Source organism: Hetaerina americana, unplaced genomic scaffold (assembly GCF_022747635.1).
Source record: "Hetaerina americana unplaced genomic scaffold, ioHetAmer1.1.p SCAF_3, whole genome shotgun sequence".
Lineage (NCBI taxonomy): Eukaryota > Metazoa > Arthropoda > Insecta > Odonata > Calopterygidae > Hetaerina > Hetaerina americana.
In genome coordinates, this window is record NW_027286874.1 from 48,455,960 (window position 1) to 48,478,250 (window position 22,291).

General features: G+C 37.9%; 1 protein-coding gene across 1 annotated transcript in view; it reads right to left on the minus strand.

The window, feature by feature from the left end:
* LOC139690900 (titin homolog) overlaps nucleotides 1–22,291 on the minus strand; it is a 370,135-nt gene that overhangs the window by 280,225 nt on the left and 67,619 nt on the right. Inside the window, exons 9-14 of the mRNA XM_071588519.1 lie at nucleotides 21,556–21,756; nucleotides 20,687–20,823; nucleotides 18,593–18,748; nucleotides 14,189–14,375; nucleotides 12,391–12,708; nucleotides 388–11,408 (exon numbers count right to left, since the gene is read on the minus strand). Coding sequence (XP_071444620.1) covers nucleotides 388–11,408; nucleotides 12,391–12,708; nucleotides 14,189–14,375; nucleotides 18,593–18,748; nucleotides 20,687–20,823; nucleotides 21,556–21,756 — 12,020 coding nt within the window. The remainder of the gene's footprint in view (nucleotides 1–387; nucleotides 11,409–12,390; nucleotides 12,709–14,188; nucleotides 14,376–18,592; nucleotides 18,749–20,686; nucleotides 20,824–21,555; nucleotides 21,757–22,291) is intronic.

The following is a 22,291-nucleotide window of genomic DNA, read 5'->3' on the forward strand; positions in this document are numbered from 1 at the left end:
TTGAAAAAATGACCAATATAATCTGCAAAAGCATAAGAAATTAACTACTCCTCGCCTTAGAATTCACTTTGATAGATGCAGGGGACAGAAATGCATTGATAAAAAGTATCGCAATAGCATAGCATTCCGCAAGCAATCATTTGCTTCCTAAACGTCAAATTGTGCACACAAATTCACATACATGAATTCATAAACGAAAATCCGTCCAACAGGGAACAAATAGTAAAAAGAATAAACTACATACGTATATAAAGGGGACAACAGGAGAAAACACATTTTGAAGGATATAGGTTTTGGAAAGAATGGAGAAAACCTTAAAGAACAAACGCAAAGCATGCACATAAATATATAGAGTAAAATGTTTTAAATGACGCTTAAAATGCTCACCTCAATTTTTTCTTCTGACGGCGCAAGTACAGTATCCCAGACACTTGACCCTGTCGATACTGTGCTGGAATACTGCAGACTATCAGCATCCAAGTGGGCACCCCCGTTGGGCATGGAGGATACTTCTAATGGTCCCTTCCCTAATGACGACTCTATTTTTTTGTCAGTTTTCAGGGCATCGACCTTATCCGACTCTAATATAGCCGGTTCCTTAGCTTTTTGATCGATCACATCACTTCCCTTAATGCTTTTCCTTGACTTTTCGACCGTGAGGTCGCCATTAGATGTCTCTTCCTGGGATTCCTCCTTCGAGCCTTTACGTTTCTTGATACCGTTCTTTTTTACTTTTTTCTTTTCAGCTCCTTTGTTAGCTTCACCTATTTTCCCTTGAACCGTTCCGCTATCGGACACCTTCACGTCTGCAGAAGATCCTTTATCATCGTCCTTAACCCTTGAATCACTCTTCATCTCCTCTTTAACTTTTCCATTCTTTGAAACTGTCTTCCCATCGTGCAGTTTTTCCTGCTCAAGTTTTTCGGATTTTTTCTCTTTAATAGCCCGAGCATCATCCTCTTTTTCCTTTCCTTCCTTTTCTTTCGGCTTGGAAGCGTCATCCTTTATTTCTTTCTTTCTTTCAAAACTCTCCCTCTCCTCCTTTTTCTCCAATTCCTCCTTCGATTTGCCGGCTTCTTCCAATTTCTTCTTCTCTGCTTCCAACTTCTGCTTTTCATCCTTTTCTTTCTTATTTTCCTCTTCCACCTTCTTCTCTTCTTCACCCTTCTTCCTTTTTTCAGCTTCCAGCTTCTCCTTCTCTTCTTTTTCCTTTTTCTTCTTCTCCTCCTCTTCCTTCTTCTTCATCTCATCTTCTTCCTTTTTCTTTTTCTCCGCTTCCAGCTTTTCTTTCTCCTCTTTTTCCTTCTTCTTTTTCTCATCCTCTTCCTTCTTCTTCATCTCATCTTCTTCCTTTTTCTTTTTCTCCGCTTCCAGCCTCCCTTTCTCCTCTTTTTCCTTCTTCTTTTTCTTATCCTCTTCCTTCTTCTTCATCTCTTCTTCTTCCTTTTTATTTTTCTCCGCTTCCAGCTTTTCTTTCTCCTCTTTTTCCTTCTTCTTTTTATCCTCCTCTTCCTTCTTCTTCACTTCTTCCTCTTCCTTTTTCTTTTTCATCACTTCTTCCTCTTCCTTTTTCTTCTTCTTCGCCTCTTCCTCTTCCTTTTTCTTCTTCTCCGCTTCCAGCTTCTCTTTCTCTTCTTTTTCCTTTTTCTTCTTCTCCTCCTCTTTCTTCTTCTTCGCCTCTTCCTCTTCCTTTTTCTTCTTCTCCGCTTCCAGCTTCTCTTTCTCCTCTTTTTCCTTCTTCTCCTTCTCCTCCTCTTTCTTCTTTTTCATAGCTTCTTCTTCCTTTTTCTTCTTCTCCGCTTCCAGCTTCTCTTTCTCCTCTTTTTCCTTTTTCTTCCTCTCCTCCTCTTTCTTCTTCTTCGCCTCTTCTTCCTCCTTTTTCTTTTTCTCCGCCTCCAGCTTTTCTTTCTCCTCGTTTTCCTTTTTCTTTTGTTCAGCTTCCAACTTTTCTTTCTCCTCCTTTATCTTTTTCTCTTCTTCCTTCTTTTTCTTCTCTTCTTCCACCTTTTTCTTTTTCTCCACCTCAAGTTTCTCTTTCTCCTCTTTTTCCTTTTTATTTTGTTCAGCTTCTACCTTTTCTTTCTCCTCCTTTATCTTTTTCTCTTCTTCCTTCTTTTTCTTCTCTTCTTCCTCCTTTTTCTTTTTCTCCGCCTCAAGTTTCTCTTTCTCCTCTTTTTCCTTTTTCTTTTGTTCAGCTTCCACCTTTTCTTTCTCCTCCTTTATCTTTTTCTCTTCTTCCTTCTTTTTCTTCTCTTCTTCCTCCTTTTTCTTTTTCTCCGCCTCAAGTTTCTCTTTCTCCTCTTTTTCCTTTTTCTTTTGTTCAGCTTCCACCTTTTCTTTCTCCTCCTTTATCTTTTTCTCTTCTTCCTTCTTTTTCTTCTCTTCTTCCTCCTTTTTCTTCTCTTCTTCCTCCTTTTTCTTTTTCTCCGCCTCAAGTTTCTCTTTCTCCTCTTTTTCCTTTTTCTTCTTCTCCTCCTCTTTCTTCTTCTTCGCCTCTTCTTCCTCCTTTTTCTTTTTCTCCGCCTCAAGTTTCTCTTTCTCCTCTTTTTCCTTTTTCTTTTGTTCAGCTTCTACTTTTTCTTTCTCCTCCTTTATCTTTTTCTCTTCTTCCTTCTTTTTCTTCTCTTCTTCCTCCTTTTTCTTTTTCTCCGTTTCCTCTTTCTCTTTCTCCTCCTTTATCTTTTTTTCTTCTTCCTGCTTCTTTTTCTCTTCTTCTTCCTTTTTCTTCTTCTCCACTTCCAGCTTTTCTTTCTTTTCATTTTCCTTCTTTTTCTCCTCTTCCTTCTTCATTCCTTCCTCTTCCTTTTTCTTCTTCTCCGCTTCCAGTTTCTCTTTATCTTCGTTTTCTCTTTTCTCCGCTTCCTTCTTTTTCAACTCTTCTTCTTTTTTCTTTCTCTCAGCTTCCAGCTTCTCTTTCTCCTCCTTTTTCTTTTTCTGTTCCTCCTCCTGCTTCTTCATCTCCTCATTTTCTTTTTTCTTCTTTTCTGCTTCCAGTTTCTCTTTATCCTCCTTTTCCTTCTTTTTATCACCTTCCAGCTTCTCTTTCTCTTCATTTTCCTTCTTTTTGTTCTCCTCTTTCTTCGTCTTCATTTCCTCATTTTCCTTTTTCATCTTCTCCACTTTCAGTGTTTCATTCTCCTCCTTTTCCTGTGTCTTTTTTACCTCTTCCTTCATTTTCGTCTCTTCTTCTTTTTTCTTTTCCTCAACCTTCAGCTTCTCTTTTCCCTCCTTTTCCTTATCCTTTTTCTCATCTTCATCTTTTCTTATTTTTTCTTCTTCCTTTTTATTTTTCACTGCTTCAAGTTTCTCTACCTCCTCTTTTCCTTCATGGATTTTCTCTGTTCCCTTCTTCGTGATTTCTTTTTCCTCAACATCTGCTTTCATCCTCTCTCTATCCTCCTTTTCTTCCGTTCTCTCTGCCTTCTTATTTATTTGTTCTTCCAGCTGCACGGTTTCCTTTCCCGTCTCTTTATTGTCTGCAGTTTCTCTCATTTCATCGCGTTTCTTTTCTTTTTTCACCTCTTCCTCTTCAAAAGCTTTAAAGCTTTCCTTAGGCTTTTCCAAAACTTCCGGAACCTCCGAAATTCCTTCATGCTGCTTTTTAACATCTCTACCAAGGATCGCAACGCTATCCACTACATCCTCACTACTCGTTGCTCCTTGTAGTTCAACTACTTTAGCCTTGCCTGACTCTTGCCCACTTATTTCCTCAATTTTCTCAAATCCTTCTTGTCCTTCATCTCTCATTTCAGCAAGCGCGAGTCGATTTTTTACAGCTTCTATGGATGCTTTATTCATACCCTCTGACAAACTTTCCTCTGCAGATGCAAGAGCTACATCAGGATTACTTTCGATCATAATTCCAAGTGATGTGTCAGAAATGTTAGAGATACATTTTTTCTCTTCATGCTTCGAAGTTCCTTTTGCATCTTTTTCTCTTAGGATACCGGATGCTTGGGAAGGAGAAAATTCTTCCGCCAGGTCCTCCACAAGTTCTTCCAACTCATTATCATCTTCATGAAGAGTGACGTCATCCTCCTCGTCAAAAGTTCCCTTTCCTCCTAGCCGCTCTATACTCTCTACCTGTGAGAGCGTGTCTGCTGCAGAAAGAAATTCTTGGATTTTTCCTTTTACTGATGCAAAGCTTTGGAGCGAACCCTTTCTTACAACTGGTACAGCTTCTACACTATCTGCAGCAGAAAGGAACTCCAAGTCATCTGTTTCGGAAGTTTCTGTCGAAGCAATAGTCGTACTTTCTACTCGGGTCTCGGGTGCAGCCGTTTTCATAGCCCTAAGCAATCCATTGGACTGAACCTCTTGTGGCATTGCAGAAAGTGCAGCCTCAGCAGGTGTGCCGATCGATTTAATTCCTTCAGTTCCATCATCAAGTTCTTGTACAATGCCTGCCTGTAATGCTAGACGTTTCTCCTCTACAGTAGCAAAAGATAACCTATTGGAAACCTCTTTCAACTCCGCTGTAGTTTTTTCGGCTTGTGAAACGGGTAATTCCAATAAACCTGCCTGTAATGCACCAGGGACGCTTGCTTCCGCAACTCCGAATGAAGGTTGGTATGTCAAAGTGTCAGCAGACTCTAATGTTGACATTCCAGATAGTGAATCTAATCCGGGTTCAAGCGGTACCTGCATTTCAGCTTCTGCTACTCCCATATGGGATATGGTAATCTCCTTTGCAACTGTAGCTGTGCCTGAAAGATCAGTTTCTTTTTCTAGCATTGAGACAAGACCAGGTTCAAGAACAAATTGTTGTTCCGCCATGGCAACGTCCTTCTGTTGAGAAACCAGTTCTGGAGAAATGGACTCCATTTGAGACACAAATGTTTTATCAGATAAAGTACTATCTTCCGCTTCCATTACGGTCTGCTGCTCTAATAATGCTATTCCTTTCACAGGTACATCGGCCACACCAGCTTTTGCCATTAGTTTACTTAGAGACTCTTTTTGGGAAAGGGATTTCGTATCCTCTAGGGTAGCTGTATCGATCACTGTAGCGACGGCCTTGGCTATCTCTTCTTTACCTTCAGCAAAAGTAATGAGTTTAGAGAGTGGGGGCTTTTCTGAAATACTTTCTGCAACTGGTTCGAAAACCACCTCTTGTAATACAGAAGCAACAGCCCGAGCAGATTCCGCAGCACTTTCAGCAAGAGTCTTTAAGTGGGAAATCGAAGCCTTTTCCGAAATACTACCACTATCCGCCTCAAGCACAGCTTCTTGGATAACCGTAGCAACACCTTTAGCTGATTCTTCTAAATTCATGGCTACAGCAACAAGGCTTGATAAAGAAGGCCGGTCTGAAAAAACTGCTACGTCAGCTTCAACCATGGTATTTTGAAGAACGGTAGCCACACTCTTGGCGGATTCTTCAACGCATTTAGCTAATATCTGAAGCTGAGACACTGCATTTTTTTCAGAAAGAGAGATAACATCTGGTTCTACGATTACTTGCTGAAGTACTAAAGCGACTCCTTTAGCAGATTCTTCAACGCTATTAGCAAGTGCTTCCAACTGAGGATGTGAAGTTTTCTCCGGAAAACAGCTGATTTCTTCTTCGTTAAGGGTTTGGTGGAGTACGCTGACGACCCCCTTTGCTGATTCTTCTACGCTCAGTGCTAGGCTGACTAACTGAGCCAGCTTAATCTTATCTACAACGCTAACGTTTTCTGTCTCCATGACGACATCTTGGAGAACCGTAGCCACTCCTTTAGCTGAGTCTTCAACTCTCTTCGCAAGTGTATCCAAATTAGCGCTCGTAACTTCTGTAACAATGGGTTCAGTTTCGGGTTCCTGAATCGGTTGCTGTAGAATAACAGCGACAGCTTTGGCTGAATCAGTAGCTTTTCTTGCTATTCTTTCAAGTTGGGCTATTGACGATTGGTTCGATAGATTTTCAGTAGCTGCTTCCACTACAGTTTGTTGTATCACACTAGCTACAGATTTTGCTGACTCTTCTACACTATGAGCAACAGCAGTAAGCTTAGAAATAGAGTCATTATCCTCACAGGAGACTGAATCCGCTTCATGAATTACATGTTGAAGAACGTTGGCAACGCCCTTGGCTGAAGCATCCACATTCTTTGCTATAACTTTAAGCCTAGAAACAGAGTTCTCATCAGAGAGTGAAATCGAGCCTGGTTCCACAGCAGCCTGGTTTAAAATAATAGCTACTCCTTTAGCAGATTCATCTATGTTATTTGCTAGTGAAACTAACTGACTCATTGTTTTGTCTTCAGACAGCGCTCCACCCTCAGCCTGTAGAACAGTATGAGTAATCACAGTTGCAACTTCTTTTGCAGACTGTTCAACATTTTTGGCAAGTGCGATCAATTCAGCCATAGATCCTTTCTCTGGCATTGCAGGGCCTAATTCCATCACTGTTTCTTGTATTACTGATGCAACCCCTTTGGCGGCTTCTTCCATTCTAACAGCGACAAAATTCATTTTGCCCGTCTGTGATTTGCTCGGCTTTTGTTCTATTTCCGCTACTGTTTCATCTATTACATTTGAGACATTTCTTTCTGTTTCACATATACTTTTGGATATGGATTCTAACACTGCGACCGAATTTTGATCAGATAATGTACTACCATCAGCCTCTAAAACTGCTTGCTGAAGAACAGTTGCCACACATTTTGCAGATTTTTGAAGGTTTTGCGCAACATCTATAATTTTTGTCAAACATTCTTCATTGGCAAGAAAAGATTCTTCTTTCTCCATAGTGACTTTTTTCAGGACGGAGGCTACCACTCTGGCCGATTCGTCTACATGGTGTGCGAGATTTGCGAGCTGTGAAACAGACTCCTGCTCCGACATGGTCGACTCTTCATTTTCCATTACTGCCTGATGAAGAATAATGGCAATATCTTTATTTGTTCTGTCGACATTTTCAGCCAGATTTACCAATTCGGCTAGGGAGTTTTCTTTGGAAAACTGCCCTATATCAGCTTCTAAGGACGCGGTTTGCAGTACTGTCGCCACAACCTTAGCGGACTCGTCCACAGTGTTTGCTAAAGTTATTAAATTAAAAAGTGGACTCGCTTCTGGAATTGCTTGAGCTCCTGTCTCCAGAGCTGTTTGCTCAAGAACGGTAGCAATACTTTTTCTGGTTTCTTCTATTCCCTTAGTTGCTTTTTCTAGCTTAAAAATCGACATTTTTTCACTAACTTCTGATTCCTCTCCCGTTAGTTCCAATACAGAAGCTACGCGAACCGCAGATTCTTCGATACTCTTTGCAATATTCTCCAGCTTTAAAACAGAATATTTCTTTAGCACAGTACTTACATTTGCCACTTGAATTGCGTTCTCAATCACTTCTGCAATGTGTTTCGAAGATAACTGGACTTCTTGAGCGACAGCAACCAACTTAGAAATGTAGGGTTTCCGTGAAATTTCTTCTTCTGCCTCAACGACAGTATGCTGCAGTACTGTGGCCGCTTCTTTGGCGGAGAGGTTTACACTCGTAGCGAGTGCTTCCATTCTGGACATCGTTGTGATATCTGTTAAGTCAATGACATCTTCCTGTATAACATTCTTTTCCAGAATGTTAGCCATTTTATTTGCTGAATCCTCAATACTCTGAGCGAATTTTACGATGTGAGCAATACCAATCTCATCCAAAACACTTTCAAGATCACCTTCTGTTGCCGAATACAGCATTAAATTTCTGGCATCATTTGTAGAGTCTAGAATGTTTTGTGCTACAGCAATCATCTGTGTTATAAAATGCCGATCCGCTGATGGGTGGTCTTTAGCTTTCATTACTGCATGCTGCATGACTGTAGACATGCATTTTGCAGATTTTTCCATTTTGTGAGATAGGTTTTTTAACTTTTCTAATCTTTCAGGAGAATGACAAACTTCCTTTTGTGCTTCAGGTTTATCAACTATTGCTGATATTTTTGAAGCAGCCTCGTCTAAATCTTTGACGAGATTTCTTAGTTTCAAAATGCAATACTTTTTCATAACCGTACTAACGTCTGCATCTGAAATTACTTGTTTAAGAGCATTTGCAACCGTTTCAACTGTACCTTTCACGTTTTTAGCCATTTCAGCCATATTTGCGGAGTATTCATGTCTCCGAGCTTCAACGGCAGCTTTTCTGTAGGCGGCTGCTAAGTTCCTTGATGACTCCTCTACGACCATAGCATGAGCTTCTAAATGAGCTATTGTAGCCACGTCCAAATCCTTCTCTGATTCCTCTTCTATTACTGCTCGTTGTATAACGGAAGCTACTCCTTTAGCTGATTCATTCACTGACCTTGCTATGGCAATGACTTCTGGAATTGAAACATAATCCTCAGCAGCATTTGAGCCAAGGGTTGAAATGAACGACTCCATTGAGGACTCCAATGCCTGTGATGACTGTTCTACATTTTTAGCGACTGAGTTAAGCTTAGAAGTACTTACCGCAAGCAACTGAGTTTCAGTTTTGGGTATTGGTGAAGATTTTACTTGAATATCGGCTTCTTTTTCGAAACTCTCTTTGCCTGTCTCTTTTAAAATGCTTAACTCAGTGCTTTCCGCAGATAAACCAAAATCACCATGTTTTCCTTGTTGAAGGACCTCCGCCAAAACATTAACTGACGATTTTATGCTTTCCACCATGGATTCCATTTTTTTCGAAGCATTTTCATTGGATATCATACTGACTGACATTTCTAAAGGTATATTTTGCAATAATTGAGCCATTCCACTCAATGATTCCTGTGCTTCCCTAGCCAGTTGTTGTAACGTACCAAGTGAACTTTTGGTTGCGTGGGATTCCAAAAAAGTAGCTTGATTGCCATTTGTTAATGATGATGCTGACTCTTCCACAGCTTTAGCTAAGGAATCGAGTTTAATAATGGTAGAAATATTGGACAGAGCAGTGGCGTCTGACTCTTGAATTGACTGTAAAAGAATTGATTGAACACCATCCGCTGCATTCAATAAACACTTGGCAAGAGATTCAATTTTCTGTGTTGCATTCTCTTCAGGAATAATAAATGATCTCGCTTCCATTAAAGTCAAGGGTAAGACAGAAGATAAACTTTTGACCATCTTCTCTATGCCTTTGACAAAAGTTTCAATTTGAGCCACCATTTCTGTGCACGAGGTGGGTTTCCCCTCATGTGTTTTGGCTTCTTGTCTGTTTATTGTGGCGTAAACCTTTTCGGACTCAATAAGCCCTTGTGCGAGGGTTTCCAAACCAGTAATTGAGCTTTGATCTGATAGTGTATCAGCCCCGACCTCAATTATATCTGCCTCTTCGGCAACCGCTAGTACCTTTGCTGGAAATACCTCCTTGGAGTGTGCTTGTGTTTTAAGCTTCGAAATTTCACTAATATCAGACATTTCTGCGCCTTCTTCAACCAATGGATGTTGTTCTACGGTTGCTATCTCCCTAGCAGGCTCTTGTCCAGAGAGAACTTTCGACTTAAGTTGAGAGAGAGACTTATACTCCGATATCGACTCTAGCCCACCTTCGAGTAGTGCTTGTTCTTCCATCATCCCAATACCTCGAGCTGATTCTTCGGAGGAATGGGCATGATATTCTAATTGTGATATCGATGTCTTGTCAGAAAGCGTGTCTCCTCCAGCTTCTAGTATAGCATGCTGCTCAGTGGTGGCTATTCCACGAGCAACCACTTGTTCTCCCTTTGCGAATGTTTTTAACGGTGATATAGATGCCAAAGTTGACATATCCTCCAAATCTGCCTCAAGAGGAGCCTGCTGTTCAACAATCGGCACTCCTCTCTCCGTCTCTTTAGCCAAAATTGCATGTGTCCTATTATCTGATGGCAGACTCCATTCCGCCATACTTTCAGTTCCTGCGTCCATTATCTGCTGCTCCCCCCCTATAGCTACCATTTTGCGTGATTCAAGCATACTATGGGCGACCGTTTTCGCCCCCGAAATTCCATCTTTTTCTGTCATAGGCTCTACATTCGCCTCCAGTAAGGCCTGATGTTCTGCCACTGCTACTCCCAAACCGGAGACCTCCTCTTGACTAGCTAGTGTTTCAAGTTGCCACAGTGAATCCGATTCTGAAATGGGTTCAGCGGATACGTCGATCTGCCCGTGTTCTTCAACTGCAGCAGCTCGAGCTCTTTGAGACTCATAAGCAACTTTAGCCGCAGCGCCTTTCTTTGAAGCATGTGTGATCTCGGCCATTGACCTTCCCCTCTCATCAAGTAAATCTTGTTGTTCGGCGATTGCAACCCCCATTTGGGATGCTAGTCCTGCTTGGGCTTCCGTTTTTAAGGATGACAAGCTATCCTTATCTGATCTTTCGGACAACGCCTCCAAAATATCCTGCTGCTCTAAAACGGCAACTCCTCTTTGAGGCACAACCTCTGAACTCGCCTTAGCTTTCATAGCAGATAATTTGATTCCATAGGATCGCTCTGATATTCCTTCTAGCATACCCTGTTGCTGAAGTGTTGCAACTCCCATTTGGGGTGTGAGAAACGGCTCTGCCGTAGTTTTTAGGAGAGATAATGGTTCCGTTTCAGAAAGACTCTGAACTCCACCTTCAAGGGCCAACTGCTCTTCTATCTCCATACCAACATGAGGCTCAATGGCATGTTTCGCCTGTGTCTTTAAGTCCTGCCTTGAGCTAAGTTCAGAAAAGAATGCCGGATGATATGATGTTTCCTCTTCAGCACCCATTTTTTCCTCTACTCTCCTTCTAGCTCCTGCAGAGGACTTAGCTGCCTTCTGGGATCGCCCGTTATCGATTTTCTCTTCCTCCACTTTTCTCTTCGTATCTTTGGCAGAATGTTTACTCTTGTCATTCCCATTCTCAAAGCTTGTCTCTAAGTATGGAGCCTTCTTTGCTTCTCCGATTTCCTCAAAAGCATGCACTTTAAAAGCCATTTCATCCTTACCTTTTCCGAAACTTCCGTGAGCACTCACAAAGGTACCTTCGTCGTCATCATCAAGAGTAGACTCCTCTGCCGCCTTTAGTGAATCGGAAAGTTTTTTTGCCGCTGCTGCCATTCTCTCCTTCGTCATTTGGGATGCAGTGTGGAAGCTTGCATCGTCAGAGCTCTTTGGTCGAACATCAGCTTCGTCTTCGGAGCCTGGTTTCCAATAAGGGACGGTTGGTGCAAGGGCTCTCTCCAAAAATGCGGCATCAAATGGATCGTGGGAGGAAGGCGATACAGGAGACGCAGGGGATGTAGGAAGGGTTGAAGGTGAAGCCAAAGTACGCCCAGAAGATGATAGTATTTCCTCGGCCATAGAAAATTCGTCCATATCAGCCTCCGTCTTCAATTCTCCAACTACGTCCGTCGCTACTGTGTCCTCCATTGGTCCCGGGACGTCTATAACTACAGCTTCCATGAGAATGTTGCCGGAGGCCGAGGACTCCTTGACAAAACGTAATGATGGGAGCTCCACCACATTGTGCTCTAGAAAAGAGAACAGGTAATTATATTTGGTGAACTTGGAAGCTTTATGACGTCATGCATATTAGTAGAAGCACACTAAGGCCAACATTTTTAACATGAAATATTAATCGATTGGTTTTAAAAAAAATAATACCTCAGTAATACCAAATAATAATACCCTTAGCCTCCGTGAGAATTGGCAATCCATTCTAAATATAAATGTATTTTTTGTTATTATTTTTGTTAACTAGCGATTAGTTCAAGATGTTATATATATATATATATATATATATATATATATATATATATATATATATATATATAAATATATATAACATCTTGAACTAATCACTGGTTAACAAAAAATACTATGACTTCCAAATATACCTATAAATTATTTACAGAGGAATAATCACCAGTTATCCATATTAAAATGAAGTTCACCCCGTGAGTGAATATTATACCCCGTGGGATCAAGGAGAGGATCAATTTACCCCCTCCAAAGTACTTTTATGGTACTAATATAATATTGGGAAAAGAATGTGGTAAATCTTAAACATTACATTAGTGTAATTTTCCCTCTACAATCTTCGTGTTCAAATAAAGTAGCGTAACAAGCTGTAATTTAAAAAGGTAATTTTCATCCACTGAAATTAAATCGAAAATTAATTTCCCGTCATCTTTCACCGAGCGTTTCTCCACGTAAAATGCTAGATTCAAAAGAGTAATTAAACTATGACACCTTTTTTCATTTATTTCGGCAAAAATTAATTTTAATTTTCAGAAATAAACTTATTGCATTAAAATGGTTGACTCTCCCTTTTAAAAATGTTTACAAACTTATGAAATTATGCAACCGGTTGATTATTATTTTAATGCAATGAAAAAAGAAAAATACGAGCTCATGCAATCACGAACTACTCAATCTTGAGGAACTGCGTATATTCTATCGATGGAGGAAATTGTATTGCATTCCGAACAAGAATTTGAGATTAAAACTCACCGGAGACATGTTCCGAGAGCTCCTCTGCAAACATTTCCACTATTTGTAATGCCTCCTCCTCCGTGAGATCAGGGGTCTCGTACAAAGACACAGAAACCTCCCTTCCGTCGAAAGAAAAGCTCACTTCTGCTCTTCCGTCATCCTCCGCCTCATCTTCGTCACCGATGGCCGTCGCCATTGAGGCAGAGGGTTGCGAATCGTGCATTTGGGAGGTACGTTCTTCGTGAATTGTTGAAAGAGAAGGATACCGCGCAATACGAGGTCCTTCTGGAGCTTGCTGGGTCCCTGCTCCAGCGGCACCTTTAACTGTTGCTCTCTCTGGAAAGGAATTAACAATAACAAAATTTGTAAGAACATTTATCTTTAATCTCTACAGCTGCGGAACTCATTATCCATTGAAACAGATTTTTCAAAAAAATAGTGTGAATTTCTAAGACACTAGCTTTGGAATTTGATTTTTAAAAACAAATAAAAAATATGATAGCGTTACTTTGAAAAATTAATAATACAATCCGTAATATTTGAAAAATAAATCACAATGATCTGGACCATTGCGATGAGAATAACGAGTTTTGGAAATATACCTATATTTGAACGGTCATATTTCTGCAACTCTGCATCAGTTTGTGTAATCTTATTTCTTTATGAGAAGGGATATTCTTTAGGAATTTAAATCTTAAGTTTAAAGTTCCACTTTGTATTGCAGCTGTATGACCTAGTAGCCATTTTGTAGCAAATAAAAAACATGAACATACCTGGTTTTTCATTTGAACCACTCATTTAAGGTATGTGTATTATGAATCTAATGCAATGTAAACTAATCTAAAAATACCTTTTGGTGGAAATAAATCATAAAATGCTGGTAAAATATTTTGCAAGAACACTTTCTCAAACATAGATGTCATTCTTCATACAAGAAATAACTGAAGAGTTCTTTGACGATAATGGGGCACCGCAAGAGAAATAAAATAAATATGATTAATTTACTCAATATTTTTGACAAGTATTATTTTGACAAATGTAATCTTAAGTTCATAGGGCTATGACTTTAAATCAAATATGAAAAGGGCATCCAGATTAGTAAGGTAATCATGGGGTGATTCCACACATGTCAGACCAACTTTGCCTCTTGAGATCTGAGATTTTGATAACAAGAGAGAATGTTTGCCATGCCTAAAAAGAAAAATTATGCTATAATTTTACAAAAATAAAAGTTTCAGCTGAATGATGCCGTATTTTAAAAGGGCGATTGTCATCAGCACTGAGTATTTCATATCTTGTATCTTAGTAGAATTCAGTTGTGAAAAATAGTGAGATGAATCAATGTAATTACAAAATCTTTTTTGTTTCATCTTTGAAGTCTACACTGTTAAAGTGCATGTATTTCTATGTATCTACTTTTTCCTGGTATTGGTTTAACGTAAAATATTTTGAGGAAACCATCTTATCATTTATTAAACCATTATTTTGAGGATACCATTTGATGTAGAAACTCCTTTCCCTTAACTAGGCCTATAAAATATTAATTAGAAAATACGACAAAGGATTTACCATTTTGAATATTGTAAAAATGAAAATTATAAAAAATAAAAATAATAATAAATACATCAAATAAAATAAATCAACACCAGAATTAACACCCTGAGTTTGTTAAACGAAACTTGGCACTGCACTAAGTCGAATAACTTGCCTTCACATTCATTTAACATCAAGATTTCATTTAGATGCTCAGCAAGTATGCTTGCTTACCTTTCAAACTTTAAACAACTAGCTCTACCATTGAACATGCAAGCCTTACCTTCAAAACCGAGGAGAGAGGCAGAGGATGCAACAACACCCATACAGTTTCTCGCTTCACAGGTATATGTTCCAAGGCAACACGTGCCATCTGCCCCGGCACCTGATGTTATTCTATGTATATCCCCTGCCTTCAGTTCCTTGCCATCCTTGTACCAAGTCAGTGTTGGCTGCGGCACTCCAATTACCTGAAATAGTTTACGGATACCTTTCTCATATATATATATATATATATATATATATATATATATATATATGTATTTCTATATATATAATTATTTATTAGGTAATCTACCGGTTAAGGTAGGTTTTTGGATGGACACAGCTACCAACTAAATATTTTGTGACTGATTTATATATATATATATATATATATATATATATATATATATATATATATATATATATATATATATACATATATATAAGTATGTATGCATGTACATATATATACACACACACACATATTATATACACAAACACACACACACACACATATATATATATATATATATATATATATATATATATATATATATATATATATATATATAAATATATATATATATATATAAATATATATATATACATATATATATATATATGTATGTATGTACATATATATACACACACACACATATTTTTTGTGTAGATAGTACCTTCATGGCATTCTCTAATACATTGATACACTCTAGCATTTAGCTATAGTTGTAAAAAAAGTATAAACACAAAAATAAACATCACTCACTTTGACATTTTGGTAGTCCCAACCACCTTCATCATGGTATAAGAAGTTACTGATGGGAGCAAAGGAATATTGGGGGTGGAGGGACTGTTAAAAAGAAGGGTACATCTAATCGACGATGGGTTGTTGAGGGGAAGTTGTCAGGTAATGGAAACAAGTCCGGGGGGGGGGGGAGGTGGCAGGATTTAAAAAGATAGCTAACAAAACTAAAGATAACTAAAAGACAAGCTAACCCTAGAGCCCTTCATTGTATTGCTGTGGCTGTTTGCCGGAGGGAGGCAATAATGGATACTATGTAGCAGCTGTCAAAATTTTCGTAATGGGTAGCTATATGTCTGGGAATGGAAATTCAGAGGGAGGCAGATGGGAAGTATGTGTTACAGGATGTTCTATGGTTGTTGATTATAACATTAAGGGGCGAGGTGAATTGGCAAATATAGAAGGCTGGGCAGATGGTACATTGTAGGAGGTCTGGTGTGTCTGTGTGTTTAGTCCACTGTAAGCTGGAGAAGTATGGAAATTAAGAATAAATGAAGAAAAATATCACAAAACGGACACTCAAATATATTCAGGAAAAGGAGATGAAAACTGGTTTAATCCAAGATGTAAATAAATAACTGGAAATAACATAAAAACAAAGACGCAATAGAAAGAAATATAGTATTTTACTGATAATGGGTAGATATTGGAGGAGTTTCAAGTTAGAAGAGAGCCATTTTGATGACGAAGCCATTTTATCCTACCATTACTTAATAAAGAAGAGAATGCAAAATTGTTAGTAAAAATTCAGTGAATTCACAGGGTGGAAGAAAAATTTCATTAGAAACAGAATATTTCCAATTCAAAAGAACATGACTGCGTGCTTTAGTGATAGAAAAGTGGTGTATATAAAGATCAAGTAGCTGTAATTAAACCTCTATTCAATAGTGAAGAATTAAAGACAAATAAATAAAGTATTTGAACTAAAAACCACTGCGTTTAACATTAACATAAGTAATAGCAATGAATAAAACTAAATAAAAGTTGCTCAACTTATATAAATGGGGAAAATATCATTCTATCATACAGAATTGCTATAGTGTAAGAAAAAGAAGGGATTATGAAAAAGAAAATTACTAATAAGGATACAGTTTTAAAACATTCCATTTTGATGAAAATCAAAGGTAAAATTATTCTAGAAATTTCATAATGCGGTTCAGGGACCTTGGAAACAAAGATCAAACCTGAGACCATAAAAGTTTTTTAATAGTTGAGTAGGTCCAATGTTGATGAGAAGTGCAATTAGCATATGGTTGAAAGAATATGGGAAGTGGTAACTCTTACAAGAGGATAAACATTGCAGCACTAAACTTAAGCTATTCAATTAGAAAGCACATTTTCAAGACATAAGTTTTTTCCTTTGCCTGCAAGAAATGGAAAGGAAATAGGAATAAATAATAGAAATGAACTGTTAAACAGGAATGATGAAGGTAAAACGCACAGATCAGGTAAATTGGAATCAAGAAATCTTATGAAAACGCTGCTGAAAAGAGAGATGTTCGAAGAAAGTTATTTGGCATAATTTGGGGCTTAAAGTCTTGCTGAATATAATTATGGGAAATGAACTAAATGGGAAAGAATGCAGACGAAGATATCACATTCTATTCAAGAAAGAGGCTTGCAACCACGCAAAGAGTTTTTAATTAGAAGAGTTCTTCGTAGATGTGATGAAAAGGTCAAAAGGAAATGTTATTTGCGGTTTGTTAGGTCTCATTTAGAATATGCTGCAAGTATATGGAATCCTCACGAAGTTCGATTAATTACTGAATTGAATCGCATGCAGAGTAGAGGAGCTAGATTTTTGAAATGTTGTTATAATAAACTTAGTTGCATATCCAAAATATTAGAGCAGCTAGGCTGGGAACCATTCACAGAGCGAAGGTTTAAGTACAGATTGAAGCTGTTGCACAATTTGGAAGGAGGTCTCTTTAGCAATGATGTTGAAAATATGTTATTTCCCCCATCGTACTAAGGTAGGAGAGATCAGGCTAATAACATTGGAGAGATTAAGTGCAGAACAGATAGATTTAAGATGCCATTTTTTCCACGAAAGATAGGGAATCATAATAGCATTGTTCAACTGCGGTAGGGTTGTGTTCGGGTAAAATTATTCTTGTGTGTATTCATCCCCTGCCACACACCCTGGTGGTGGCTTGCAGAATATATATAAAAAAATAGGAAGGTGGCTTGATGATCCGAATTAATTTAATTATTGAGGAATATTAATCAGATATTATTATATGGAAGGAACTGGTAAGAAGGTAGTGGTTATTGTTAATCACACATAATTAGTTAACATACTGAAGTTGATGAAATGAAAAAAATATGTGAGGCTGCCCTCATTGCAAAATTGATGATGTGACTATATCGTCTCAAAATTCCCAAAATGTTGAGTAAAAGAACATATATATAAGATGGGCTTCAACCGAGGTTTTTCCAAAGTTAATAGCCTGCGTGACTGATTCCACAGAGCTAAGGGGAAAGAGTTGTTGTAATTATCTATCTTGAAGATGGGATATTTAAAAATATATCTGAATACATAAATACTTTTTAGAGATACAAATTAGAAATTTAGAGATACAATTAGGTTTTGTTTGAACTAATTACGGTTAATCTTTAGATTTTAGTAAATGGATCTTAAAAGGCAAGAACTTTAACGTTCCAACGACTATAGAGAACGACGACGACATTTTCACCCCCCGCCACGCACCCTTGCTCGGTTCTATATAGATGCAGGTGTTGAAATACCCCGCAAGGGCGTGTGGCGGGGGGTGTTGGGTCACGGCCCATAAAAGAGAATGAAATCGCATGCAAGGCCAGCAAATTCATACCAATCTGCACATGCAGAGGCGTATCTATTCAAATATATTGTATATAATACCATCTCATGCCTGTTTCAATTGTCCTGTGATGCATAACTCAATGATTTTAATTATTTTTCTGACTTGATGACTGAAGCTTATTCATTCACAAATCGAACAGATTTGCCTCAATATTGGTAGGGAAGAAGGGAGTGATCAATAAGAAAATGAATATTTGATGGCAGTCGCGAAGCGAGTGGGCAGCTAGCTCCTTAAATGGACTTATGCTGCTGCTCCATGGTAAAACTTTTACTTAAACAATGGAAATAAAAAAATTATTATAAAATGGATCCATGTGGAAGATTCGATTCCAATCATGAAAATTGTCGAATGATCGAAAACAGGCTCGTCGGGATCATAAAACTATTGACTTCCTTTGAATCATCATTGAATAATCTATTTTTCATCCAGATTCTCTCCTCTGGAAGCCACCATTAAGGGGTGTGGCAGGGGTAATTCCACACTAGAGATGCAATGGCAAAATAATGTTACTTAGTTTTATTGAATGATGGAGAAGTTATGTTCGGTGTTCGTTTTAATTTCATTTCGTTTTAGTTTTGTTTTCATTTCGTTCCCGTTTCGTTTTCGTTTCGTTTTCGCTTCGTTTCATTATGAAACAGGTTTCTCTTTTACGGGTGGTGACTTAACACCTCCCCGCCACACGCCCTTGCGGCGGCTTGCGGGGTATTATGTAGATATAGATGATGCTAGGCTAATGGATATTCTATCACATATGTACAGTGTATAACCCTTTCCTCACCTTGCATTCCAGATTGACTGCCCCCTCATCGGAAAGGATGGCGCGCAGGCATTCAAGGAATCTTGGTTTTCTATACTGCCGTGGGATTATGAGGCGGAGAAAACATGATGTAATGCTCTCACCATTTTCGTTTATGGCCACACATTTCCACTCAGCCTGAAATAAAAGAAGGCACTTTTAAAAACTAAATTGTATGATGTGAAACTGTTTTAGCAGTTACTTGGTAGAATTTTTCCATCGTACAGAAAATATGAAAAGGGGCAAGTTTTTTACTTTTAACAGATCAACTGATGATGCCACACAGTACTAGAAAAATATTAATTGTGGCATTGCTGTGTTTCATTTTATCTGTACGTCGCATCAGGAAAGTACTTCAAAACGTCATCACTTGAAAACATAGTCGACGCAGGTGACTGTCACTCAACTTTAGGTTTAGAGTCACATTTAGTGCCACTTGGGCTTAACTTTATGATGGTTTGGATCATTAAAAAAAATAGATTTTAGGTGAAAAATATAGCATATTTTCAAATTTATCCCATAAGCATTTTCCATAAAAAATGTAAAATGGAGAGCCAAAAGGAAATCACTAATTAAATAGCAAGATAGTGGAACTTTGCCATAAATGCAAAAAAGATTGTTTCCAGTGAGTAAGTTTCTTAAGAATGGCAATTACGGTAACCTCTCTAAAATCATAATAAAAAAAGGATATTAGTTACTCTAAGTGTCATATTAGAACCATTACATCACCACACAAAATTAAGCAAAAAGTAAAATAACTATGCACGCAACATTTTATATCAGCATTGACAAGAGAAAACACCGATACATACCCCATGAAATGAGATTACTATCTACTATTACAGTGAAATTTCACCCAAATCTATGTTAACATCAGATTCCAATTTGGTCACCAACATTTCGTATTTAACTTCAGAATATTGGATGCGTCATTTCAATTTCATCTTTTTGTGGTTTTCTGCTGTTTTTTCTTCATTTTTGGTGCCAAGGAGGTACGTGGGGAACCTTTTCCTTTATTTTTTCACTGTATATTCATAGTATATTATGCCCATATTGTTGCTGATATGGTTTTTTCAGATAAAGTACTTGTGAAAGAGTCAACCTAGCTATTCGAGGTTCTATGTCAATTATTTTCAGTACATGAATGCTAATTACAATATGAAGCAATGATATTCTAGCCAGGACCTCTAAAAACCGCAGTATCAGACTATTAGGGCAAGGGTGCCAGATCTTTGGCACCCGTATCACTGTTGTTCAGCAAGAGTACTCACTTAGCACGAGGAAATAGAGGGTAATGGAATAATAACTTATCTTATTTAAAAAATCAAATGTTAAAGGAAAATAATGATCACTTGCATAAAATTTTCAACCCATATACATCCAAAGGTTTTTCATATAAGGGAGAAAATATGACATTGCTCTTCAAGAAGTTCTCTCGGGTTTCCACCGGGTCAGGTTGCAGTACAACAACAAGGTGTACTGCAACCTGACCCGGTGGGAAACCCGAGAGAACTTCTTGAATACCATACGCCGGGAAAACCTGAGATCCTTTATGACATTGCTGTTTTTTTCTCTCAGGAAAAAATATAAATCAATAATCAAAAGAACTGCTTTGATTTGAATGGAAATTTCAGGCCTAAATTCACTGAAATCTATTAGTATATGCACTCTGTGTGTAGGAGTTGCAAAAGCATACGACACTCGCGGCTAAGTCAATGCTGCTTATAAATTGAAAGCCCTCTCGTTCACCGCTCCAGACCCTCCAGATTAAGGGCATCAACAAGACGCAGCGTTCTTCATGAGTAATGATTGAATAGAAATAAATGAAAAATCCTCTTGTGAATTTTTACAAGGAATAGGCGATAATCAAAGAATTTTGACCTGCTCTGTTAGCCCTGATTAATGCGTACTCAACTTTTTACCATTCAGTGAAATTAAAGTTTCTCATTTTTACATATTTGTTTTAATTATTATATGATTTTCAATTCTACACTTACTACTTAACCTAAGTGTTTAACTTATAAAGTTTAACAAGTTCAATTTTGAAAATATGTGAGATAATGTGAATTTATTCACCTGATCCTCAATCTCTACTGGATTAATGTCCAGATGAAAAGAACCCAGAATTTCTTTCGATAAGCGGTATTTCGTTGATTCTTCAATCAGCAGATCATCTCGGTACCAAGATATTTTGGGCTCTGGCGATACTGTTACTGCAATAAAATAAGAAGTTTCAATTACATTGAATAAAATTAACGCCATTGGAAATGAAGAATCACAGTTAGCAGATCTAATTTACAGTGCTCATTTATGTATAAAATACTTTCTCTAGTTGCAGGCAATTCCTCCAGTTAACTCGGAGAATAAAACACACAAGATTCCGGCCCGACTCGAATCAGGCGAGCAATTAACCACTCAATCTACCACGTGTATTAGAGGAGAGTGAAAACAGGCCTCTGAGCCAGTTGAACGTCAAAACATCTTCCTTTGGTGGAAAGAAAATAATCTTAAATCTTTTCCTTTTCTCATGGTGATTACATGTATATAGTACTAATAATATCTATTTTTATCTAGGGCTACTGCTATCTATTATTATCATAAATAAGTAAAGATTAAAACTCATAGAAGAGTATTTTTTTTGCCCAACAGCAGGAATCAATCAAAAGAGTGTCTTAAAGGATTAGAATACCTAGTTGATTAGGTGAATTGCCTGACAACAATATCCGGTGACAGAAATTTAGACCTAAGACACTCTACTCTAAGACCCATTTCATAGTCGGTCAAGGAATGAGAAGAAACAATGTGAAAAGTGGTTAAAACAGCGTGATTTGTGGAACATTGCGTATAAATATTTTGTCTGTTTGCTCCAAGGAGTCAAGTCCAATTAAATTTATCTTTCATCCGATGCTATCGCAACATTAAAGTGGCTCCTTTCGCTTTCTTACCTTGCACAGACAGTCGGAAACTTTCGTTTATTTTTGCTTCGCAGGAAGCAAGACCTCGAGTAAATTTTGGAGGTTGGTCGTCGCCGGAGATGAGGGCCCGTCGTTCCTCTTCATCCAGCTGTGCTCGGATGTCCTCCACAGTCAACTCTGCGCTACTACTTGCCTCTCCCATGCAGTTGCGTGCTATGCAGGAGTATGATCCTGGAAAGATGTCCGCGATTGATCAGATTCCCTTAAGGATTGTTATAAATTAGATTTTATCTTAGCATAAATTACATTTTGTATCGTTCAATGAAGAAATGAGATCAAATAAAAAAGGGCTCTCTTGTAAAATATTTTGATACTGCTATACAAGGCATGACCAACGAAAAAACTTAATATGGTTTATATAAGATAAGAAAGCCACTGATACTCATACACTTAGCATAAAAACTCAGATTTAGAATCCTATGGCCAATGAAAGTTTACCTCATAATATTATCTCATATTGATTGTGAGTGTTTCGCAAGTTCCAGATCAAAATAATGGGAACAGTTTTACAAATATTTTTAGTTCCAACGTTTTGAAAGTGAGAATTTTATAAGTAAAACGTATTTAGAACTTTGATACTGTTTTTTCTCTAATACTCAAGAGAGCTTAATAAGGTCATGTAATATTTTATTGAACAAGTGAAGGCTGCAGAAAACTATGAAATACAAGAATCGATACAAAGGATTACCAAAGTGCTCCAAAGTAA